The following is a 24175-nucleotide window of genomic DNA, read 5'->3' on the forward strand; positions in this document are numbered from 1 at the left end:
CCTATTGGCGGATTTTTGCTATTGGCTGCCCGGCCCGCGTTGTCTGGTAGAGCGGCCGCAGCAGAGGAGCGCTGCGATTGGCTGACCATTGTGGCGCTTGGCTAGTGACGATTGGGAGGTGAAAAGGAAGGGGGCGGGGCGAAGGACAGAGGGCGCTCTTTCTTTTTTTTCTTCCCCCTCCTTTCTATCCGCTTTCTTATTGGCCGAGCTCCGCGCGGGGCGGAATTTCCGATTGGCCAGCGCACGCTGTTGCTAGGCAGGTGAGGAGGCGCGGGGCGGGGCGGAGCTCCCCCTTCCGATGAGTCGGCTCTGAGCTTCAGTCAGCGCGAAGCGCCCCGACCCGCGTCCTCCGCGAGCCCGTCCCGAGACCCGCGTCCGCCGCCGCCGCCCGCTCTGAGGAGCCGCCGTCGCGCGCTTCCCCTCGCCCCTTTCCCCTCAGCGCCATGGCCTCGGGATCCGAGTAAGTGTGAACTCCTTCCGGCAGGCTGCGGCCTAGGCCCGGCGCTCAGGCGTTGGGCCCGGCACGGCCTTCTTGCCCGTCCCTCGCCTCGGCGCCGCACAGCGCGGCGCTGCCGGGCCGGGCCGAGCCGTTCGGAACGCGGCGAGGGCCCGGCTCCGGCTCCCGATCTCGCTGTGTCATGCAGGCCCGAGCGGGCGGAGGCGGGGCCGGGGGAGGAGGGTGGGCCGCTCTTCGCGCTCCCGGCCGGGCGCGTGCCCGGAGGGGGCCCTCGCCGCCCCCTCCCGCCGTCCGTGCCCGGGAAGCGACGAGTCACGGCGGGGTGAGGCTGGGCCTTCTCGCCGCACCCCGCTGTCCCGCCCGCGCTGGGTCGCGGCCGGGCGGCGCTTTGTCTGCGGGGCGGCGGGGAAGCAGTGGAGCGGCCGGCGAGAGGGGCAGAGCTGCGGCCCGCTCTCCTTCCCGCGAGCTCCGAGCCACCCCCGGGCCGTGGCCGCGGCCTGGCAAGTGACTCGGCGTGGGGAGAGACGGGCGTGTTGTGCTGTGCCGGGCCGACCCCGCGGCAGCTGAGGCGGTCCGCTCTATTTTCATCTCCCGTGCCTTTGCCTCGCGCCGCTCTCGGTTCCGGGCTGAGGATCGTCTTTCACGCTTCTCAAAAATGAGCTGGGCAGTAACAGTCCCACAGCTTCCATCCCACGTGCTCACACCGCTGGGTTGGCTCTTGAAATGAGTAAAGACGTTGCCCGAACTGATTCCCTGAATCCGGAAATACTCCGTGGCATTGCCAGAGGCACTTTCGGTCACTTTAGTGTCTGTTGTTTGTGTTCTGATTTTCTTTTGCAACTCCTGAAATTTAGACCTGGTCCTGCTAAATCAGTTCCTTGAAGGTGTGCCAAGAATTCAGCGTCTGTGGTAGAGCTTGTGATGAAGGTGATAGTCTAATAGAACTATTTTTTAGCTGAGTGAAAAAGACATATTTTCCTTTTGCGAAGTTTTCTCACCGCATAGAAAGTTACTCAAGTAAGGAACAGTTGCCTTTTAGCCACAGTTCTTAGTTCAGTGCTGTTGGCAGCCATCTTGTTGAATTATAGCACTGCACGAGCTAACAGAGTGTGGTTTCTTGAGAGATTTTTGTTGTGTACCTGTCTGGCTCATCTTCAGCGTGCCTTTGAACTCGCTGCTTGGTCGTCCTGTGCTGTTCCAGTAAGTGGCTGCAGTCATCTGAAATGCCATTCATTTGCTTTAATGGATAAAATGGCTTTTAATATCTACCTGGGGAAAGCAGCTCCATTTGTATCGTGGATGTTTGGGCTCAGGATGGTAAGAAGCTACTGACAGGTTTGTCTCAGAAGGACGTTAATAAAAAAGCCCAGCAGCCTCCAGAAGGCATGATTGTTTTCACTTTCATTGCTGAAATTGGAGCCATCTTGAGTCAGTGACCTTTCACTATGTATTTGCCACGGACTTACAGGAATGTATTAGTTCCCTAGTTCATCAGGATTTCTTGTGATTTTAGTTGTTTCTTTTCTTTAGTGTTTTTTTGTTGTTTTTTTTTTTGTGTGTTTTTTTTTTTTTTTTTAGGAGAATGGCTAATGAGTGATTATTTTCTGCTTGCTTCATGTTGTCTGCCATAATTTACAGCCTTTGGGTGTTACTGTCTGCTGAACAAAGGTGCTCTGATGCACAGAAAAATGTTAGAAGTGTGGAAATATTTTAGAAGCCCCTCTCTACCTCTAAAAAAGGAGTGAGAGAGAAAATGAGTGAGGGAGTTGACAATAGGGGTGAGTGGGGGAGGTGATCTGAAGATGTTGCAGTTTCTCTCTGGCAGAAAACTCATAGAGGAGCATTAAAAGTTACTCAGGCCAGGTGTCTGTCTTGGCACTTCACTGGAGTTCACCAGCACACATAGGAGGGCTGGCAGAAGAGGATCACAATGCATGTCATAGGTTTCCAGCTTAGTATTTCAGTTTGGGCTCTCCTTCTGAGGGGCATGTTTTGTTCTGGCTTTTCAGTTAATGCTTGAGAAGCCCCCAGGAGAGGTAGAACAAAAACAAGTAGTGATGGTGATATTCTGAGTTGTAACTGAAAGACAGGGCAACACTTGTCCGTCAGAGCTGGCACTTTCCTGTGTGACTGTCGTGTAATTTCCTAAAACCTTTATTTTTCTTTTTTTGCACAACAATTAGGTTGGATAACTATAACTACTATAATTAGACCCCAGACATTTAGATATGTGTATGCTGATTCCTCTAGATTTTTTTTCTAATGCTTCCAAGTTTCTTCGATTGCTCTAGGTGCCGTAATGTAATGATAGCATTGATTCAGCGCTTGCTTCTTACCTAGGAAACTGCAGATTCAGTTCTTTGGTACCAAAACTTTCTCCTCGCATTCAGCAGAGCTAAATGTACCTCTTGCTGTGCTGTTCACTGCTGTGTACTGCAAAGTGTTTGCGCTTTTTCTCCCCAGCTTTTATGCAGCTTTTGGTTTATTGAAAGCTTTGGTCAGAAACTTTTCACTTGCTGCCCAATTTCTCTTCCATTTTATCTTGTGTCCTGGCATGTATTTTAGACTGCATAATAATCTCTGCATCCCAAAAGATAGTTACTCAGTTTCAATGACAATTTATGCAGCCAAAGTCTGGCAATGGTTTCTTATCAAAAGGCCTTTGGATCTGGTCTGATGTATGGAGGAGTATGATTTGCATTCAAACTTGAACAGACTAAATAGAGGTATTGTTGCTGTCTGGTGTCCCCTAGTTTGAGATTTGCAGTGCACCTACTGAAATAATTTCCTTTGCCCAGGTGCTTATGCTAAACAAAGTACTTTATTTGTTTGCTGTTTTGACTAATGGCCTGGTGGCGTATTGGTCCCAGTTTTCTCAGTTAGGGTTGTTTTATTTCTGTGTGTGTAAGTCCCAGCCTATTTAGGACGTTGCCGAGACCGCATTTTCCCTTGAAGATGGCAGCTGTGGGCTTCTTCCTGCTTGTAGACAGCAGCCTTTCTTGTATCCCACTGGGTTTAGAGAGTGGGTCTGGAGCATTTTGCACAACGATTGAAAGGGGGATATATTAATTTCTTACACATTGCACATGAATGAAGAAAGGGGAAAAATTGACTTGCCCAGTGCTCGCAGTCCTGGAAAAACATGTTTTACAACTCCTTATTTTGTTCGCTTCCCTGTCATTTGCAACATGTTTCCTCTGCTACTGGGACTTATGCAAAGCTGGAAGATCTTTTAGAAAGCCACTGACTGCGCTCCCTGGCTGCTGCTTGTTGTCCCTCTCTAAGTGTCAGGGAAAAGAGGTGGCTCCACAAAGTTTGTCTTGGAAAAACTTCTGTCTTGAGTGTGTGGGGGTGACGTCACGCTGTAGACAAGGTATGACAGACCTTTCTGATATGCTTCTCAAGATGCAGTGACCCTGCTAAGCGCAGTTCATCCTGCAGCATGCTGCATTCGTACTGAGCAGTGCTTGTTATTCTGCTTCCACTCGAGGTTTGACTTCCGGTTATTTTGTCCCTCAAGAGCTAAATGGAGCCAACACGGTTGTCCACAAAAAGCTGCCTGCTCTTTGCTGCTTGCTCAAGACAGAGAAAAGCATTTTTGTTATTGTTGTCAGAATCAAGCTGAAGTCTGCATTATTTTCTGTGACCTTAGATGTTGGCACATCTGAACAACTTAGAGAAAAGTAGTCAGATGTCTGTTGGGGGAAGTTACAACCATATTGCTTTTTTGTCTGGCTGAAGTACAAGTCCAGGAGCTCCTCAGGAATCAGTTGGCTCCAAATTGTGCTTTTTTTTTTTTTTTTTTTTAAGAAAGTGTATTAATCTGCCTTTCTTTCATTTCCTTACTATTTCTATTTGCCTTGACAAAGTCAAGCAAGCCATTTTCTGTCGTATTTCTTGTGGTGTAGTGTGCTAGAGCTTCAGAGACTTCTGTGAAGATATTACAGAAGGATTCTTAAAAAAACAAAAAAACAACAGTTTTTAATGAGCTCTTGATAATTTCACTGGCTTGCTCGCTTTAACTAATAGACCTTGACAGGCAGAACTCCTACCAGCTCTTCCTGTCAGGGTAGCTGTGGCATTGTTCTTTAATTCCCCCATTTATCTGGGATCGGACACCAGATGGACTTAAACTTTTGTTTCAGTGGCAGTGGTTACATGTGGTTGCAGATGAGTGAGTAATTCTTTTAGGGAAAACACTGTCAGCAACATCTCAGTGACCGCTTCTTTTCATAGATAACTTTATAGCCATTTCCATTTGGGACTGACTTAATGTTTACTCACAGGAAATGTTGTCGTTGAACACCTGAAACTGGTGCTTGGGAATAACATTCTCCTTTATTTTACAAACATGTATAGATTCTAAAAGATACAGTGATATGTAGAAAATGGAAACCAAAGCAGGGGGGTGTCTGCAAAGGGAGGAGTGTTATCACTTAAACTCAGTCCTTCTGTTTTCTTCACCAGTTCTAAAGCAGATGACTTATCGACTGCTATTCTGAAGCAGAAGAACAGGCCCAATCGGTTAATTGTTGATGAAGCCATCAATGAAGACAACAGTGTTGTATCACTGTCCCAGGTGTGTCATCTATTAACAAAAAAACTAATGTAGATAATACATAAGCAGCTGCTGTGTGTTAATTTGAAATTTAACTTTGCAGCCTGAATCTGAATTTTTTTTGTATTAGAAACTGCAGCTGTTACAAGTGAGGGAGCTGGACTGTCTTGTTTTCTAGCACTCTAGCAGAATAAAAATGGATTTTTCATCATGAACTTTTAAGATTCAGTTGAGTTTACGCCCTCAGTCTGGTTTCAGGATTAGCTCTTGATCTATGCAGTGAGATCCAGTGTCTTTGTGGCTTCAGTACGTCACTCCCATAATTCACCAAGGTCAAGTGACTTGCGTTCAAATGCTTGAATTCTTGTCTTATCAAAGGCTTGTTCTAATGTTCTTACTGTTAACAGGCAAAAATGGATGAATTGCAGCTGTTCAGAGGAGACACTGTTCTCCTAAAAGGAAAGAAGAGGAGAGAAGCAGTCTGCATTGTTCTGTCAGATGATACCTGCTCCGATGAGAAGATTCGCATGAATAGGGTGGTTCGCAACAACCTGAGAGTGCGCCTGGGTGACGTGATCAGGTGGGGACTGGCTTGCTAACAAGTGCGTGTGCCTTAGTTGCCTATGTAATTTGTGTACTGGCTCTGAATTTAGAGACAAAGTTTGCAGGAATTATTTTTATATCTTTTAGAAAAGATCTCTGAAATGTTTCCAAGTGTGTGGCTTCCATCAGGGATCTGACTTCACTTTTGCACGTGTTTCTGACTGTGTACACACTCAGATTAATACTGAAAATTGATGGTAAAGATTCTTGATGTCTTTAGCTCTTTCACAAACATAGCTCCTGTAGTTAAATTGGGTAGTTCAATGATCCCAAGTTTACTTTGTCAGATGAACTTGCAAATTCTGGGTTTTTTTTTATGTCTATATGAATAACAATGGAAGGCATCAAACAATATTGTAACCTATCTCACGGTATCTAGCTTAAGAACCCAGCTGCCTTGTGACATACAAGTGTTCAAATGTGCTGGGGATGGATATAAAAAGCGTGAAGCAGTGTAGATTAAAAGACCTCAGAATATGTTTATATTCAGAATGTCTAAATTTCAGGTTTTGTTCTGAAAGTAACTTTATACCTAGGAATTATTTAAAAGTGTTGCAGGAATAATTTTGTTGTGCAACACTTGGAGAGGGTTCAGAGATAACATTGTGTCAAGTACATCTTGGCTTATAGGAGATAGGGAATGCCAGGTGTGCACTTTGGAAGCGCAGAAGTGTTATATGCAGGCTTAAATATGGGAAGGCTGACGGTTCCAAGATTGAGAATCTTCCTAACTTGCAATCTCCTACATGTTCTGGGAAAACTGGAGCCTGGCACTGTACTTCCAGGGTGTTAACTGGCATAACTTTTACATGCAAACTGTTTCATACAAACTTTGTTGAGGAGAGAGGTGAAGCTATATCACCTGTCTCTCTAATACTAGAAAATTCAAATTTTAAACAGTACCCTGTGTGGAGCAGGATAGTCCTCTGACACGGTTTGTTTCAAGTAAAGGTGAATGCTCATTTTAGATAAGGGGTTACTTTCAAAGTCTTTCCTAGTGTAACAATTCATCTTTTCTGATGGGACTGTGTCTGTGGTAGTTCTCAACCCTATAAATCAGTTAATAGTGTTGTTGCAGCAGTCAGAAAACTTCCACATTTGTTGCCCTGTAAGTTTTTATTGCTGATATTTAATTACTTATTGTATTGCTTTCTGCAGATTAGCCTCTATCAAAATCCAGATTCATGTGCTAAACGCTTCCTGCTTGTGATCCATAAACTGTTTTCCTTCTGGGGCAGTCTGGTTTTTCCTCTACTCTTTTGCTGTATCGTCTTTGTAAAGCCTATGTTGAAAGTATCTGCGAAGAGTGTGTAACAAAGTAGTGCATAAAAAATGGTGCAGTCAGTTGCAATTCTATGTAGGCTTTTCTTAAGCAGGCAAAGCCAGTTTGAGCTTTCTACTTTTCAGCTGCAGCTGTCACTACAGCGGGCTTTTGGCCTACACACCTACACTGTAAAATGATGGTTGCAGTGTTTATTTAAAATGGGAGAAAGGGCCTTAGGACTTCCACCTAAGCTTCAGTTTCTGAAAAGTGGGATATCATATGGATGGATACCTGGCTGCAAGCTGATTACCGCTGACTGGTACTTTGAGAACCTTTGCTGTGTATCAGGAGGCTCTGATTCCTTGTGGTAATTTACAAGAGAGAGATGAAAGACAAAAGGTACCCGCATCTCCACTTTCCCTACAGTTGGTTCAGCTGTAGCTAGTTCCTTATTGAAACAAAAAATAGCTTGTAACTCCTGCAGGTCATTTTTCTGCTCTAGTAATTTGTGAATTTTGGGTTAGTGAAGGACATCCTGGTGGAAGAGCAGGAAGAAAGTATGAAACTCCCAGCAGGGTTGGATGGAATGAAGGAAGGTGTGATGTGTAGACGAGCTCTCTAGGGTGTTTTGTTCCTCAGCATTTAAATGTTCTTAGGAAGGTGGGAAGTCTCAGCAAGGATTTGGATAGTCCTTTCTGGGAGTTGTACCGGCCTGAGAAGAAATACCACCTTTTTCAGACCTGTGTGTAAGTCCAGGGTGATGTGGCCAACTGATGTTTTCTTCTGTTGCAGCATCCAGCCCTGCCCAGATGTGAAGTATGGCAAACGTATCCACGTGCTGCCGATCGATGACACAGTAGAAGGAATCACGGGGAATCTCTTTGAGGTCTATCTCAAACCATACTTCCTGGAAGCATACAGACCAATCAGGAAAGGTAACAGCACTTGTTATTGATGTCCTGGTTATGTGCTGTAGTCCTGAGACTGAGTAAAGGTGATTTCTATGGACAGATCTTTGCAAGGCATCAGACTGGCATCTTTAGAGTGAGATTTTACTGATACTGATATTCATCTTTTTTGCTACCCAGAGTGTGAGTATGTTTAAAAAAATAAATAAATAAAAATAAAAAGCTTGGGTAGAACTTGGGAGAAAATCTTAAACTAAGTTGCTACAATTTGAGAGGATTGGGTCTTTGCTTCTGTATTAAGCAATTGGTTGGATATACCAGGTGACACTTTCATTAAATTCACTTCTTCAAAATCAGTTAATGACTGAGAGAGTGCTTAGAAAACCAATTGCAGTTTTAGAGCAATACCAGTAGCACATCTGCTGGAACGAGTGCGTTCTAATACAGTATTATCAAGTATATCAAGTGCAAGTTGAATAAAGTTTTCTAGTTTCTGTGGCCCAATTCAGTCAGGAGTTGTATTTAATAACATATTATTCTGCTTCTAGAAACAAGCAGTTGTTGCAACTGGTAACAACTTCCTGAGATAAATTCAAAGTTTTTTATTACGTTAGAGATTTTTGTCCCTTCCCTCATTGCTTCTGGATAGAATTCGTTCTTTGAGCCAGTAGGCTGTAATAGGACATTCAGGGCTTATCTTTGCATGTCCTTGTGTGGGCTGGAATGGCCACTCCAGGAAGTCACCTGGTTGGAGCAGTAGTGGCAAAAGCAATGTACAGATGGTCGCTGGAGTGAATTTCTCTAGTGAAACAGCCTGCAGTTGCTGTTCTCAGACGTAAGGCACTGGGAGTCAAAGTGGGGCAGTTGGGGAGCTGTGTAAAGAAACAACCTTTTTGGGATCGAGTCTCATGTTGCTCTGTGTATTTCTTGAAAACCTTTGGTTGCTCAGGCTGGCACACCATTTCAGTCTGCCTTTGGTTTTTCCTGTCTCACAAATTTTCACTTGCAGTTGTGCTGTCTACTGTCCCTTGGGCTATACACTGCAAGCAGGCAGCTCATTTGTAAATTGATAGCTAGTTTCTAAAGGCAACAGAGAAAAACATGAACATCTTTCTTTTGAACCCTATTATTAGCGTGTTTATTTTTTTTTTCTAAACAGAATCTAAAGGGCTTTTTCTTTTCTGGTAAACAAAAAGAGTCCTAAAAAAGCTAAATTGAAACTGAATGGACAATAAATATGATAATTATGCTTGATTGTTTGGTATTTAGTTGGAGCATTCCTTTCTGTTGTTTTCTGTTTATTTCTGCATGAAATTTAAGAAAATTAAACTGCTGCAGATCTGAATGATGTCCTGACAGTCACAGTATTTGCAGCTCTTGAGTCTGAAATACAAAGCAGTATGAAAAATGCCAGTGGCATATGCATATATAGCCTATTTCCTTGTCCTCTGAGGCTGCTGGATAGTATAGGGATGGACATTTGTAGATGTCAGTTGCAACAGGGTACTGAATTGTGGGTTTTCACAGGTGACATTTTCTTGGTGCGTGGAGGGATGCGTGCAGTGGAGTTCAAAGTGGTGGAGACAGATCCAAGCCCCTACTGCATAGTGGCTCCAGACACTGTGATCCACTGCGAGGGAGAGCCCATCAAACGAGAGGTGAGCGGGATCCTGCACACAGTTCTTGTACTGACTCCAGTCTGCCCTGTAAAATCTCTTTCTGTGACAGTGCTTTCAGCTCTGGGAATGGCATTTTGTGTGTTGAATGCTATGCTGGAAGCTCTGTTTCCAGGGGATGAGCTGCTGCTGGCAGTGGTTGGAGAAATGTGCTTCCACTGTCCTTCCTCAGATACTGAGATTACACTAATGCCTAGGCCATAATTTGGTAGCAGCTGGTTTTGCATCTGCTTCCAGATATCTAGTGCTGGGCACTGAGTGGAATTTATGGACATTAAATGCATCATTTAATTCCAGAGTTCCTTTATTTCAAGCTCTTGAGATATCTAACCTGGGACATCCAAAGTTTAAGGCAGCCTAAGTGGCTGGTCCATCAGGAGTAGGCCACCTTACTTTTATAGAATAGGAAATCTCAGGAATAGGAGTAATTTGCCATGACTGCCTTTTAACTAGCTGCAAATCAGATTGAGTGCTGTTTTCTGGTTAGCTTCCCTCTCTGTCTAACAGTTGTTGGACACTGAATGAGTCCTCCTTGGGCTCATTAGGACACCACAGAGGCAGACAGGAGCAGGTTCAGCCAAGGTTACCAAAATAATGACGAGGTGGAGGTCAAAAGAAATGAGATGGGGCTGGGAGAGTGGGCCTATGTGGCCTAGAGTAGGAAAGGTGAAGCAGCAGGCCTGCTGGCAAGGTTGAAAGGTCGACAGGCTGGAAAGCTTGGGTGAACCTAATGAGGTTCAACACGGCAAAGTGCAAGGTTTTGCATTTGGGCCGGAAGAACCCCAGGCACCCGTACAGGCTGGGAGGAGTGGTCCTTGAGAGCAGCTCGGCAGAGAAGGACCTGGGGGTCCTGATGGACGAGAGACTGAACATGAGCCAGCAGTGCGCTCTGGCAGCTCGAAAGGCAAATGGGATCCTGGGCTCCATCAGGAGAGGGGTGGTCAGCAGGGACAGGGAGGTGATTGTCCCTCTCTACTCGGCTCTTGTGAGGCCCCATCTGGAGTACTGTGTCCAGGTGTGGAGCCCTCAGTACAAGAAAGACATTGAGATTTTGGAAAGGGTCCAGAGGAGGGCGACTAAGATGATCAGGGGGCTGGAGCACCTCCCCTATGAGGACAGGCTGAGGGAGCTGGGCTTGTTCAGCCTGGAGAAGAGAAGGCTGCGGGGTGACCTCATTGCAGCCTATCAATACCTGAAGGGAACCTACACCCACGAGGGGAGTAAACTCTTCAAAAGGGCTGACAACAGCAGGACTAGGGGAAATGGATCGAAGTTGAAGGAGGGAAGATTTAGGTTGGATGTCAGGGGGAAGTTCTGTACAAGGAGAGTGGTTAGGCCCTGGAACGGGCTGCCCAGGGAGGTTGTGGATGCCCCGTCCTTGGATGTGTTTAAGGCCAGGTTGGACGGGGTCCTGGGCAACCTGATCTGAATGTGTGTGTTTGGTGGCCCTGCTAGGCAGGGGGGTTGGAACTACATGATCCTTGAGGTCCCTTCCAACCCAGGTGATTCTGTGAAAGGTGTAGGCAACCTGACTTTACTGAGAGCGGTGCCCAGGGACAGGACTAGAGGCAGTAGCACAAGCTGAGTCAAGAGAAGTTCCTGGCAGATAAGAGAAAAAAGATTTCCCTGAGGCCTAGAGCAGAGCCTAGAGAGATCAGGAATCTCCATCCCTGGAGATCTTCAGCACTTGTCAGGGACAGTCTCGTATTGAAATAGTGTTACAGGCTTGGTGAGCCTTTGAACCCCTGTAAGATTCCACCTGATGTTTATTTATGATTTTTGAGTGGCCTAATGTTACAGTGTCCTTGTTTCCTTGAGTTGATTTTCTTCATTGTGTCTGGTATGGTGCTACGTTTTAGCTTTAAGATGAAAACAGTGTTGATAACATACTGATGTTAGTTGTTGCTGAAAAACACTGTGCAGAGGCAAGGACATTTCAGTTTTTTAGCTTCAGGGTGTTGTCCAACAGGGTGGGTTCTGCTGAGAACCCCCTGTAGGGGTCCCTGGGATGGACCCTGTCTCTATGGGGGTTCTCTGGGATACCTCCTGTGGCAGGCAATTGCCGCTGTATGTTTGGGTAGTCAGAGCTAAGAAACAAATGTGAGACGTGAGAAAGACTTGGAAATGAGATTCTCAAAACGACAAAGAAATGACGCTGAGCAAAAGCCCAGGCTCCTGGATCTGGGGAGGGATTGTCAAACTATTGTTTTCTCTCAAATGTTTGATAAGCTTCCTTCCTGGTAGGATGAAGAAGAGTCATTGAATGAGGTGGGCTATGATGACATTGGTGGCTGCCGGAAGCAGCTGGCTCAGATCAAGGAGATGGTGGAACTTCCCCTCCGACATCCTGCTCTCTTCAAGGCCATAGGGGTGAAGGTAAGCACCTGTGTGCATCAGGTGGGTGAGTGGTCTCGCTTTCACTGATGGCTCATTGTGTAGGAGGCTTAGGGTGTACTGGAGGGGAATAAGTAAGAGGAATAACTTGTGTGTTGTGTGTCTTCCTTTTTGCTGGTATTAGGGGAGAATTTCCTTACGTGTTTTACAGATTGAAGCAGTGGCACTTGCAAAACAGAGCAATGTTTTGAATAAGCACTGTTGGTTACTGGCGAGGTTTTTGTTTGTGTGTCATGCAAAGTAGTCAGGGTGTTGATGGTAGCGTAGCAGCTGTTGCATGAGGTTGCATCATCATTTCAGACTGACTTTATCAAATGCTTGGAATTTCATTGTGAAGATTCTTAGGCATTCTGATACTAGTTTACCACCTAAATCTCTTTTCCTAGCCTCCACGGGGAATCCTGCTATATGGTCCACCTGGCACTGGCAAAACACTGATTGCCCGAGCAGTGGCCAATGAAACTGGGGCTTTCTTCTTCCTGATTAATGGTAAGTTTTGGGTCTGCTTTGGACCAAGATCTGCCGTGTAATCATTCATCCAGCTAATGGTAATGAATGGTTTAAATAAGACTTATGTAGGCACACTGTGTCCTTGACGTCTGTCCTTGCTTACCTCTTTCACGTGCCCCCCTAGAGTTGCTTAGAGGCCATTTGTGCAGAAGAATCTGTAGTGGCACCGTACTTAAGTGTAGTGGTTGAAAGGCAGCTTTGCATTGCAGGAACTTACAGTCTGTCTGAGTGTTCATTTATGTTGTAGGGGCACAGCTAGGAGTGAAGCAGTGAGATTATTCCATGTATATGGGTGTAAACACTTTTTTTTTTTTGCCAGCATATTTTATTCAGAAGAGAAGCTACTCTGCATTGCATTTATCTTCCCTTCAAATAAAGTACAAGACCTGTTTTGTTTCACTTTTCTTTAGCTGGGAGGAACTTTTCCTGAAAGCTGTAATGTGCACCTTGGAACTTAGCTACAAAAGGCAGAACCTCATGCTGATCATTATCACTTAACAGCAGTTGAGATAGATAGGTACTAGTTTGTGTCCACTCTGAAGACAAAATTCTGAATTTTCCTCAGTACTCTTCTCTCCCGTTTTACAATCAGTGCTACAATAACTGAATGTTTGTACTTGAGAACTGCTGCTTTTCCTCTCTCCTATGATTTTAATGAGACCCACGAAGGTGAAAGCATAGCAGAGAGCAGCAGTATGTGCTTTTTATCTCAAGATGTCATGGGAGTGACCTGTGGTAGTGAATTAACTTGCTTTTTATTTGAAGATGTCAGAAGTAAATGGACATCTCTACGCACACGTTGCCCTTGTCTTATCCTTCCTAAGTGTATGAGCTGATAATAAGCTGGTCTTCACAGACTTGCGCTTCTGTTGCATTGTAAAAATGGCATTTGTTGTCAGGATTAGTGATGCGCTGTCTGCTCATCCCAAAACTGAAGTAGCAGGCAGTAGACAGAGCTGGTGTGAATTGCCAAGTTACCTGAAGTGAAACAGTACCTGCCTGCACCAGTGGCTCTGCAGCTAGAGCACTTCACTCAGCTAGCAGCTTTACACTCCTGAGGGTCAGGTTTCTTTTCCTTGGATCCTTCTGAAGAAGCATACTTTGTCTTCGTGATCACTCCCATCATCATGATGGAAAAAACCTAAACAAATCAGATTGAGTGTTAGAGTTTAGCAATTGTAGGAAGTCTCAGGGGATTGCTGTCCTTTCTGGAATTGATGTGTTGGTATTTTTATGAATTAATGTTCTGGGGGGAGGTTGCATGGGGTGCTTTTTTGGCTGTTTGCTTGTGGGTTTGGTCTTTTTTATTGGTTGTGTATGCGTTTTTTTGTTCATACTTGTTTGTTTTGTTTTGGAGCTTATTTATAAACTTGTACAGAGGTAAATGCTGACCTGTGTAAAACAAGCTGAAGACAGTTTCGGTATCTTACAGCTTTTTCCTTCCCTACTCTGGTAATTCATCACCATATAATTTGATTGCTTTTCTCGCAAGCTAGGACTGGCATTAAGTGTGTGGTGGCACATTACAGAGAAGCTCACCAAGTGTGAAATAGGGTAAGAAAAGAGGCAGCTAAAGGTAGCTCACTGTAGTCAAGTACTGCGTTCTGTTAGAGTAAACTGAAGACACCGGAGTAACGATAGAAAGTAATTCCGCATGCTGTTCTTGCCTGTTCAGCTGCAAATTTAGTGAATTTGGTTGATAGTGTTTGCTTTGGCTTGAAATATAGATACTCCCATGTGAATGTTGTACTGAAAAAATTCAGCTGCATGCCTTGGAGCTGGCTGCTTCTCTTCTGGGTGCCACAGTGCTGCTATTTTTCAGGTCCTGAGATCATGAGCAAGCTGGCCGGTGAGTCTGAGAGCAACCTGAGGAAAGCCTTTGAAGAAGCTGAAAAGAATGCACCTGCCATCATTTTCATTGATGAACTGGATGCCATTGCTCCGAAAAGAGAGAAGGTAAAAATAGCCTTTGGGAGCTTAAGATGCATCTGTACACCCTTTTTGGTAGCAACTGGCATGAATCTCCGTGCTCTGAGTATAGGGCAAGGCAGCAGTTGGACCTGAGAGAAACTGTGTGTCATGCACAATGTTTCTAAGCAGCTGGTGGTTCTAGTTTCTGTCTGCTGTGGTGCAGCACTAATACCTGTGCTGTGCTGAGGAGTTTTAAGTCTGATCATTGCTTTCCGTCCCCACAGACGCATGGAGAGGTGGAGCGTCGCATAGTGTCCCAGCTGTTGACTCTTATGGACGGGCTGAAACAGCGAGCACACGTGATTGTTATGGCAGCTACCAACAGACCTAACAGCATTGACCCAGCACTCAGGCGATTTGGTAACTGGTTTATCTTGTTTTGTCTGTCAGATACTTTATTACAGGCTATGCTTCAGGAGCCTTGAAAAGACTGAAAATTAATATTAAACCTTTTCTGTGTTTGTTGATTGTGATTTGTCTCTGACTGCTTGTTTGAGGTTAACTTCTAGGATTCTGGGCTTTGGTATAATTTTCTAGTCTTATGGAAATAACAGAATACTTGAAATCTAGTAGTAGCCTTTCTTAGTTGAGGCTAGCTTGAAGGAGTAAATGGCTTCTTGAGAGGATGTTCATGCCTCAGGCTGCAGAACGATTTTCTGGCTTCTCTTAATTTTTATTGGTGAGGAGTCAGGTAGTTTCCAAGATCTGGGTTTCCAAAGCTCTGCGGTGTGATTGAATGTCTGGTATACGAGCAGTGAAGACTGTAATAGCAAGCCAGTCTAGTTTACAGGACAAAAAGGCATCTTCAGTCTGCAGAGGCATTACTGGAGGCTAATGATAGACATATGTATTTCAGTTAGTATTTCAGTAATATGTAGGCTTTCTGCCTCCCCATGTTAGTTTTTGGCATTTCACTGCTTGAGTATTGGTATGATGAGTACTAAAAAGTTCTGAAAAGGTAAATTGTTCTCTCAAGTTCTTATGCTCAGGACACAGAGATAGGAGTAAACAAAAATGTCTTGCGATATCTTGGAGAAGCATCTTTTTCTGCAAATGATGCAGAAGAAAGTTACTAAACCAGTAGCAATCTGTTTTTTTGTAATCCTGAACTCTAGTTAACATAGACTTTCCTCACCCTGCTAAGGCCTCTCCTTCTCTGATCTGACTCTATGCTGAAGGATGCTGTAGAGAAACTCAAAGCTCTGGCATTTTCTAAAATTATGGCTTGTCAGGTTGCTCAGTTGGAAGAAAACAGTCACTGCAGCTGCTTTGGTTTGTAGAATCAGTAGCATAACTAATGTTTTGTGTTCCTCAGGTCGTTTTGACAGAGAGGTAGATATTGGTATCCCAGATGCAACTGGTCGCCTGGAGATCCTGCAGATCCACACAAAAAATATGAAACTGGCTGATGATGTGGATCTGGAACAGGTGAGCAGCATGATGTTGGAAAAGGTGAATGTTCATTGTGCAGTGTTTCATAGTGGAAGAGCTGTTATGGCTTTGACCAGCAAAAGTTGCTCGTTTAGCACATCTTTAAACTGGTGGATGTGTGACTCTGAGCTTTCTTCTAATTAGTTTGGCAGTGACCAAAATCCTCTCTTGCTCATTAAGAATGGCACTGCAGAGTGAAGCAGTCATGTGTCAGTAGAATCTGCATGTGGACTGCCACTGTCCTCTTGTGTTTGTTGTGGCATTCTCTTCAAAAATGAAGTAAGTTTAAAACAGCTCTTAGGGATATGAATGTTGTGGTGATTTGGGACACTCATTTTTTTTCCTGCAATCTCTATCCTGAGCGAAGAGCTCCAGCCTTTGTGATTGTCTTTCTGCATACCTTCTGAATTCCAATTATAACTTTGATCTCAGACAGGGCACAGAATAGTGTCTCTGCCTGTTAAATATGTGGTAGTACTGTTCCTGAAAACCACAGTGGAGCACTGACATTCCTGTATTTCATAGTTTCACTGCACCTCTGAATGAGTGACCAGAGCATGCCTTTCCTTGTGAATGCTTGCTTGTATCCCTGTGAGTCATAGTCAGTGCTTTGCTTTCAGGTGGCAAATGAGACCCATGGACATGTTGGTGCTGACTTGGCTGCTCTTTGCTCAGAAGCTGCTCTTCAGGCCATCAGAAAAAAGATGGATCTCATAGACCTGGAAGATGAAACCATTGATGCTGAAGTTATGAACTCGCTGGCTGTGACCATGGATGACTTCAGGGTAATGCAAAACTGCCCCTTTTTCTTCTAGGTGCATTATCTGAGACGTTTTATCGTGACATGATACAGTTCTGTTTCTTCTATTAACAGTGGGCTCTGAGCCAGAGCAACCCTTCTGCTCTTCGGGAGACTGTGGTGGAGGTGCCACAGGTTACCTGGGAAGATATTGGTGGTCTAGAAGATGTAAAGAGAGAACTCCAGGAGCTTGTACAGGTGAGGATTTCCAACGGATTTTTGCCAAGTCAGCGTAAAAAGAATCTCAGTATTCTGTTTTGGACTGTGAAATGCTGAGATTTTTAGAGTAATTGCTTGTAGTGGACTGAAAATACCCTAATATTGTGTTAGTGAGCGGAGGGAGAGGAAGGTTTTGCGAAGCAACTTTCCTGTCAGGCTTTCCTTAGTTGAGTCTGCAGTGACATCTTTAGCGTATCTTGTGCTATGTGCAGGAACAGCAATAGTTCTGCTTAAGTGGAGACCACTGCTGAGAGTTTTATCATGCTTTATTAGTGGCTTTATATGCCAGAAGGTGAATGAAAATTCTTTGCACTGAGCCTTCAAAGAGCTTTTTGTCACTGCTAGCATAGGGACAGGTGAGAAGTAATAGTGAACTATGCTATGAAGGGACACAAAGAGTCACAAATGCTCTGTGGAAGCTTCTTGTGTCTGCATCAGTATGGCTGGGTTTTGATACATTCCTGCTTTCAGTTAGCACTGCAGAGACACCTTGTCTGAGTGTTAAAAACAAACCAAACGACAACAAAAACCCATTAATTTTCAGTCTAATTTTCTGGTGTTCAGTCATTGCCTAGATCTGACCTTGTTGCTAAGGGTAAGTGCTCACATTAGACACCTTGCCTATCTCTGGAGGACAGAGCTGACTAGGTTGGATGATGAGCTGTTTGTTCCCTTTTGCTTCTGCAGGGCAGAGCAAAGCTAGGTTTAAGTGTGCTGGAAAACTGCCCAAATTGTAGTGTTGAGTCCTTAAGAGTAAACGGACTGTTTAGGGCAACTTTGCAGTTTAGCTGTGGTGCTTTTCAAACCAGTCCCCATTTAAAAAACTCCAATGGCCCTGAGCAGACAGAATCCTGTATTTAACTCACGAGAAATCTCAGGGTGTTTTTTCAATTGTTTTTTGTTGTTGTTTGTTTGTTTTGCTTCTTTGGGGTTTCTTTTTGGTAGGAACAAAGCACAGGCCTTTTGCGGTCCGTTTTAAGGTTTTTGTGTTATTGTTCTAATTTAGTATCCTGTGGAGCACCCAGACAAGTTCCTCAAATTTGGCATGACTCCATCAAAGGGCGTTCTGTTCTATGGGCCACCTGGTTGTGGTAAAACACTTCTGGCCAAAGCCATTGCCAATGAATGCCAGGCAAACTTCATTTCCATCAAGGGGCCGGAATTGCTCACCATGTGGTTTGGAGAGTCAGAAGCCAATGTGCGCGAGATCTTTGACAAGGTAGGTGTTTATTCTGCTCCCTGTTCTGTATTTGTGCGTAGATGTCCCACATACTGTCTCCACTGTGCTGGGACTGCACTGTCCGAACTGGCCTGGTTATTGTTTGTGTATTTTGTGTTTCTCCAACTAGCAGTGTGAGCAGGGGCTGCTTTCCTGTTGCTGGGGATTTAATTCTCTTTGGGAAGCTAGATACGTAAATGGATTTGTCCTTCTACAGTCAGTACCTGTTATTACAGATGACAAATGCCCCAGTGCCTTAGCAGTGAGGCCGGCATTAGGGTGACATAAACATCCCCCACATATCTAGTAATTATTTTGAAACCTCATCATGTAATATCCACTACAGATGTTCAAAGCATCCTACAGGTTCTTGTTCTTCAGTATGGAGGACATAGAAAGGAGTTTGACTCCTACTACCCAGGTCCCTGTAGATAGTGTCACCTCCTGTGCCAGAAGGTACATGTCTTGTTTACCGTGGGAGTCCTCTTGCAAGGTCAGGGAAGCTGCTGAAAGGGCAAAGTCGAAGGAAGAATGAGAGGAAAAAATTGTCAGTTGGAAAAGAGCCTCAGATACCATCTGCTCCAAGTGTTTGTCCAGAGCACAGAGACAACTTGGAAATTTGGTTTGCATATGATAGGACCTCGTGTATATTAGTTCTGGACACATGCCAAGCATGGAGAATCCTTGACATCTGTAGCCCTGTGTGCTAGTGTTTGAACGCTCTTGTTGCGAAGGATTTTTTTCCTTATTTCTAATTGAAACTTTCTTTGCGGCAGTTTGCACCTGTTCTCGCTGCACACCTTGAAGAAGCATGTGGCTCCCTTTTCTCTCTGACTTCATGTTTGGTACTGAAGGCAGTGACTAGATCTCCCCCTTCCACACGGCATCTAAATACCCCAGTGCTTGAACAACAAAGTGATATCCCAGATCTTGAATGGAGAGTTCTTGCACAGGCAGTTACCCTCTAGCCATCAGAGCTGACACCTTCTGCCTGTCTGGTTCACAGTGATCCCAGCTTTGGGGAAATTATTTTGTTATTAGTAGAGTTTATGGAGGGTTTGTTTGCAGGAGACAGCTCTAAAGCAGCTCCTTCAAGCTCTCCAGGAGGTGACAGTGCTCTGATGCTCTTCTGAACTGCTTTGATTCTAGAGGGAGGATTAGTATGAAACCAGTGTGCTCCTTGCTTGATGGTATTTAATCATTCGTTTTGCTTTGCAGGCCCGCCAAGCAGCCCCTTGTGTGCTCTTCTTTGATGAGCTGGACTCCATTGCAAAGGCTCGAGGTGGGAATATTGGAGATGGTGGTGGTGCTGCAGATCGTGTCATCAACCAGATCCTGACAGAGATGGATGGAATGTCCACCAAGAAGAACGTCTTCATCATCGGTGCTACCAACAGGCCAGACATCATTGACCCAGCTATCTTGCGCCCTGGCCGCCTGGATCAACTCATCTACATCCCCCTGCCTGACGAGAAGTCCCGAGTTGCTATTCTTAAGGCCAACCTGAGGAAATCACCAGTTGCTAAGGTAGGTGCTATGTGTATCTGGTTTGATTTTGCTATGTGCTCCACATACTCCCCATGAGCTGGGGGCAGAGAGAGGGTTGGTGCCTGCTACACACCGTGCAGAGCTGGGAAACCTTCCATCCCTGAAGGATGGAAGTGAAGAGGTAGGGATAGGCTCGAGATCTAAAACTAAGTATCAGTGCAGCTAGATAGCAGTGTGTAACGCAGCAGGGCTTTATCACATAGTACAGTTCTGCCCACGGTGCAGGAATGGGAAATGCCTGTTATGGCAAGATGGAAAGGATTCTTGTACTCTGAAAAAGTAAATGTAGAAAACGGGGGTGGGAAATGGAAATTGAAGAGGAGCCATTGCAGTTAATTGCTGAACTCTTTCATAGACAAGAATTATATCCCTTTCCTGGGGAGCAGGCAGTAATGAAATCGATAGCATTTATCAGAGAAAAGCAGATGCAAAGCGAGTGAACAAACTTCTGTAGGCCACGCTTAACTTTTTAAGTGCTGTTAGGAGGAGGTTCTGGTGCCACTGTGCCAGTTGAAGGGAGAAGATTGTTCCTCTTTATCTCTCTCTGCCCCATCTCCATTTCCAGACTGAAACTGGTCCACTGATATCAAATGCTAAGATCTGAGCAAATTATAGCTGAAATGTCAAGTCAGCCTGCCCCTTCTTGAAAGTGAGCAGTGGGGGACATTTGTAGCCATGTGGCAGGTTCTTTCTGGGTGTGGGGGGAAGCGTGGCCTGCCCTAGTGTGTAGCATACTTTTACCAGGAACATGAGCCTTAACTGCTTATCTTATTCATACTGGCCAAAGTTAAGGTAGTGCCTTAAGGCACCTCTTTGCCATTTGAGAGTACAAGGTGTAAATGCTTTCCTTGTGGGGTATGTTGTTTTTTTTTTGTTTGTTTGTTTGTTTTGCTAGGATGTTGACCTGGATTTCCTAGCTAAGATGACCAATGGCTTTTCGGGGGCTGACCTGACAGAAATTTGCCAGCGTGCCTGCAAACTGGCCATCCGAGAGTCCATTGAGAGTGAGATCAGGCGAGAACGTGAGAGGCAGACCAACCCTTCTGCCATGGTGAGTGGGGCACTCTGAGCTTCCCTACTTATGAGATAGGCAGCCCACTGCCTGTGGGTGAGGGATGATGAGTTTTTCTCAGTAATCCTCAGATGAGGACGAGTAGGCTGTAGGCTCTTGGCACAGAGTGCTGAGCTGGAGCACTTTGTTCTCTTCTTGTGGGAGGGCGAGGGCCTCCTGTGGTGCCTCGTCACTGGCATTGCTCAGCAGGCCCCTGCAGCAGCTGTGAGTCAGTCTGCTGCAGCATCCCCCTCTAGCCCCTGTCTCAGTGGGTATTGATGCATCCTGACCCAGAGGGAGGTGTGGGCAGGTGCTGAGCTGCACGTGGCTCATCTCAGCTCTCCGTCCTGCTGCAGGAAGTGGAGGAGGATGACCCGGTTCCTGAGATACGCAGGGATCACTTTGAGGAGGCCATGCGCTTTGCTCGCCGCTCTGTCAGCGACAATGATATCAGGAAATACGAGATGTTTGCACAGACTCTACAGCAGAGCCGCGGCTTTGGCAGCTTCAGGTAATGGAGGGAGGCGGGGAGGGCAGAGCGAGGTGGTTAGCCCCAGGAACAGAGCGCCGAGGGCAGTTTTGATGTACTCTGATAACAATCCCTCTTCCACTGCTTTTTCCCATTCTCCCCAGCGTTTACAGCCAGCTGAGCACGTGGTGGGTACCAACTGCACTGCAGGCCAGTTGCAGCTGCTCTGTTAGTGCTCCTGAAGCCCATCAACCCTTTTTCCTTTAATGCAAGCAACATCTGGCAGCGCTGTAAGCCTTTTTATGACCTGCCATAAGACTTCACTGCGCTTCTTGACCTTTTCCTTCTTGGCATCAGGGTGTTGATGTGGAGGGAGGGAATTGTGCTGATCTGTGGGAAGGCTTCTGAACTGCATCTCTTCTCTTCCGCACTGCTGTGTGCAGGTTCCCATCAGGTAACCAGGGAGGCGCTGGGCCGAGCCAAGGCACAGGAGGTGGCAGCGGGGGCAATGTGTACAGTGAAGACAACGATGATGATCTCTATGGTTAACTCGCTGTCCTCAGTGGACCAAACTCCAAATCAGGCCACGTTGTACAGGGAAAATCCAACGTTAATGGACTCTCGGCTTCTTCATTCCTCAGTGAGAACAGTGTAGGTGCACGTCAGACTTTGTACAGGGGATGTTTTCTGCAAACACAAATCCAGACCGATGTTCAGTTGGGAGGCAGACAGTGAATTAACAAGGAGGGGATCCTACTTAATTTCTGAGAAATTTCTGTTCTAGTTTATGTGGCGGAATCAGCAGCTTTAGCAAAGGGTACAACGCTAGCCTGTATTAAAAAAAAAAAAAAAATAAAAAAAAAAAATACAAAAATAATAATTAAAAAAAAGAATAAAATCCCACAAAACTCTAGCCTCTAGGCTCTGGCAATTCCTTTATGTAGTACTGCCACAGCACTGGCAATACTGCCTTGTAAATCCCATGTCTCACTTGCAGTCTTGAACGCTTCTCAGCTGCCTCTCTTGTGTAGCACAGCCAATATTTGTGCGTTTTCCTGGAGTGTGTGTAGTTGCTCTTTGATGCTAATGGAAGAAAGTGGTTGGACAGTCTCTCTCCTGTGCCCCAACTTGGAAGTAAGCACTGAGTTAAATGGCAGGTATCTGGTGTTGCTTCTCCAGTGCTGGCTGTGAGCTGTTGGGTCTCTTGCTGCTTTGGCTCTTGTGCAGCAAAGGACTCCCTGAGGTATCCTCTTCTCATCAGCCCTGCTTGAAGATGGTCACAGAAGGGTTCCTGGGCTGTTCCTAAGCTTATGATGCAGGATAACCCAAATGTGGTTAGGGAATGGAAGCTTCCTCTGATGCTGTAGCAGCAGTTTTTGTAAGACTCTGCAAGGAGACTTCCACCTTTGTGGAAACAATCCCTGTGTCCCTTTGGGCTTCTGATGAAAGGTTTGGTTCTTTGCTGTGAGCCTGCTTTTTGTTGTGATTCCATGCAGTCTCAGTAGTCAGATTTTGATCCACTTCTTGTGCTTTTTTTTTTTCCTCCCTTTCACATTCTGATCCTTGCTTTATTTTCTATTAACTGAAAAATGTGCTTCTGCTGCGCTTATTTCACATGAGAGAAGCCCTCCCTGGGCTTGGCGGCTGGTTCCTGCTCTGTCTGCGTGCACCCTTGCTCATCTGTGGCTGGAGCCCACGGCTGTGCCTTGTCTTTGCAGATCTGAAATCAGCACAGGGCAGAGAGATGCATGCTCTTAGGTTGAACTGTCACAGCAATTTCCTTTGGCTAATTTGATTCTCCTTACCTAACTTGAATGTGCAGCTTTGGCCACCAAATGGTAGGTAGGTATCTTTCACCAGCCATCTGCATTGTCCAGCTTTGGGGTGCATTTAGCAGTGTGTGGGATGTTACAAATGGGATTACCTGTTGCACTCACCCAAAAGAGCAGTGCACCAGGCTGTATGTGATCCAGCTCTCAACTGAAGAGTGCTTGGCGTTTTGGCTGTCAGATTCACAGAAGAGCTGTGCCTCAGCTACTCAGGGCTAGCAGGAATGGGATTTTTGCAGAGATGAGTAAGTAGAGACTGTGCTGGAATGAGCAGTAAAGGTGCCCACAGGGTTGCTGGGGAGACTCCAGGGCGTTTTGGCCCCAAAGGCTGCCACATTTAGAAGAACTCCATCAGATCACCTGGACATAAAGGGAAGGAAATGAGGAGTGAGGGGAATCCCAGTGTGGCAGAATGATGGGGCTATCCAGGAGAAAAGAGGGGCTGGGGAAAAACTCACCAAAACTGAGAACACTGCTTAAATAGCACAGCGACCTGCTGCTGGCTGCAGGAGGAGGCCGGGGGAGCCCCTGGGAGGCTGGGCAGCACCTGCTCAGGTGGTCTGACCTAGTTCAGAGACCCATTCCAGCACAGTGCCTGGCTGTCCTTGCACCACCCGCGTTCAATGCCGTCAGGACAGCGCTGCCAGCTCGTGGGGATGTGCTGCTGCTTGGGGAAGTGTGCTGTCTGCAATCCAGGGAAGGGTAAAAGGCTATTTCTTTAGGAGCTCTTCTGGACTTATTAAAAGCCTTACCCAGCTCTGGCACTGAGCAGATTTCTTCTTCACAGGTGCTTTGGGGATGCCACCATGCACTGCTGAGCTTGGGCAGTATTGCTGGCAAATCCAGCATCGGCACTGCTGTGCACCTTGCAGCCTGGGGCAGGAGGCGGGGGGTGCTGTGTGTCCCAGTTTCTTGGAGCTCATTTCCCTGCCTCCTCTCCTAATTACAAATACTGATTAAATCTACTGGAAGGGCTGGCACCCCTGGGATGGGAACTTCTGGAGCAGTGGCTGGGGCTGGAGTAGCCCCCAGGGGGACAGAGTCTGGGAGCTTGGCTGGGCTCTTCCCATATTGCCATGGCCAGAGCTCCCTGGCGTGGCCCTAAAGCCATGTTCAGCGCGCCACAGCCGTAAAGCTCGGCTCCACCGGGCACGAGGTGTGTGGCGGGGAGGCCCCCAACGGCCAAGGCGCTGATTTGCAGGCTGGTTTGGCATCACCCCGCAGCCCATGGGCCTACTGGGTTCCTGCTGCCAGCAGAGGGCAGGCGGT

General features: G+C 45.9%; 1 protein-coding gene across 1 annotated transcript; it reads left to right on the top strand.

Annotated features, from left to right (window-relative positions):
• Window positions 1-362: 362 nt before the first annotated feature.
• On the top strand, window positions 363-23663 carry LOC122171079 (valosin containing protein). Its single transcript, XM_042838416.1, has 17 exons — window positions 363-460; window positions 4925-5036; window positions 5423-5595; window positions 7675-7817; window positions 9318-9448; window positions 11711-11842; window positions 12247-12349; window positions 14193-14326; window positions 14566-14701; window positions 15657-15769; window positions 16393-16557; window positions 16647-16769; window positions 17797-18009; window positions 19228-19536; window positions 20453-20608; window positions 20965-21119; window positions 21521-23663. The coding sequence occupies exons 1-17, from the start codon at window positions 444-446 to the stop codon at window positions 21624-21626; spliced, it is 2421 nt and encodes an 806-aa protein (XP_042694350.1). The 5' UTR covers window positions 363-443; the 3' UTR covers window positions 21627-23663.
• The last annotated feature ends 512 nt before the right edge of the window (window positions 23664-24175 follow it).

Source organism: Centrocercus urophasianus, unplaced genomic scaffold (assembly GCF_019232065.1).
Source record: "Centrocercus urophasianus isolate 14NV4802_14NV808 unplaced genomic scaffold, USGS_Curo_1.0 seq_8, whole genome shotgun sequence".
Lineage (NCBI taxonomy): Eukaryota > Metazoa > Chordata > Aves > Galliformes > Phasianidae > Centrocercus > Centrocercus urophasianus.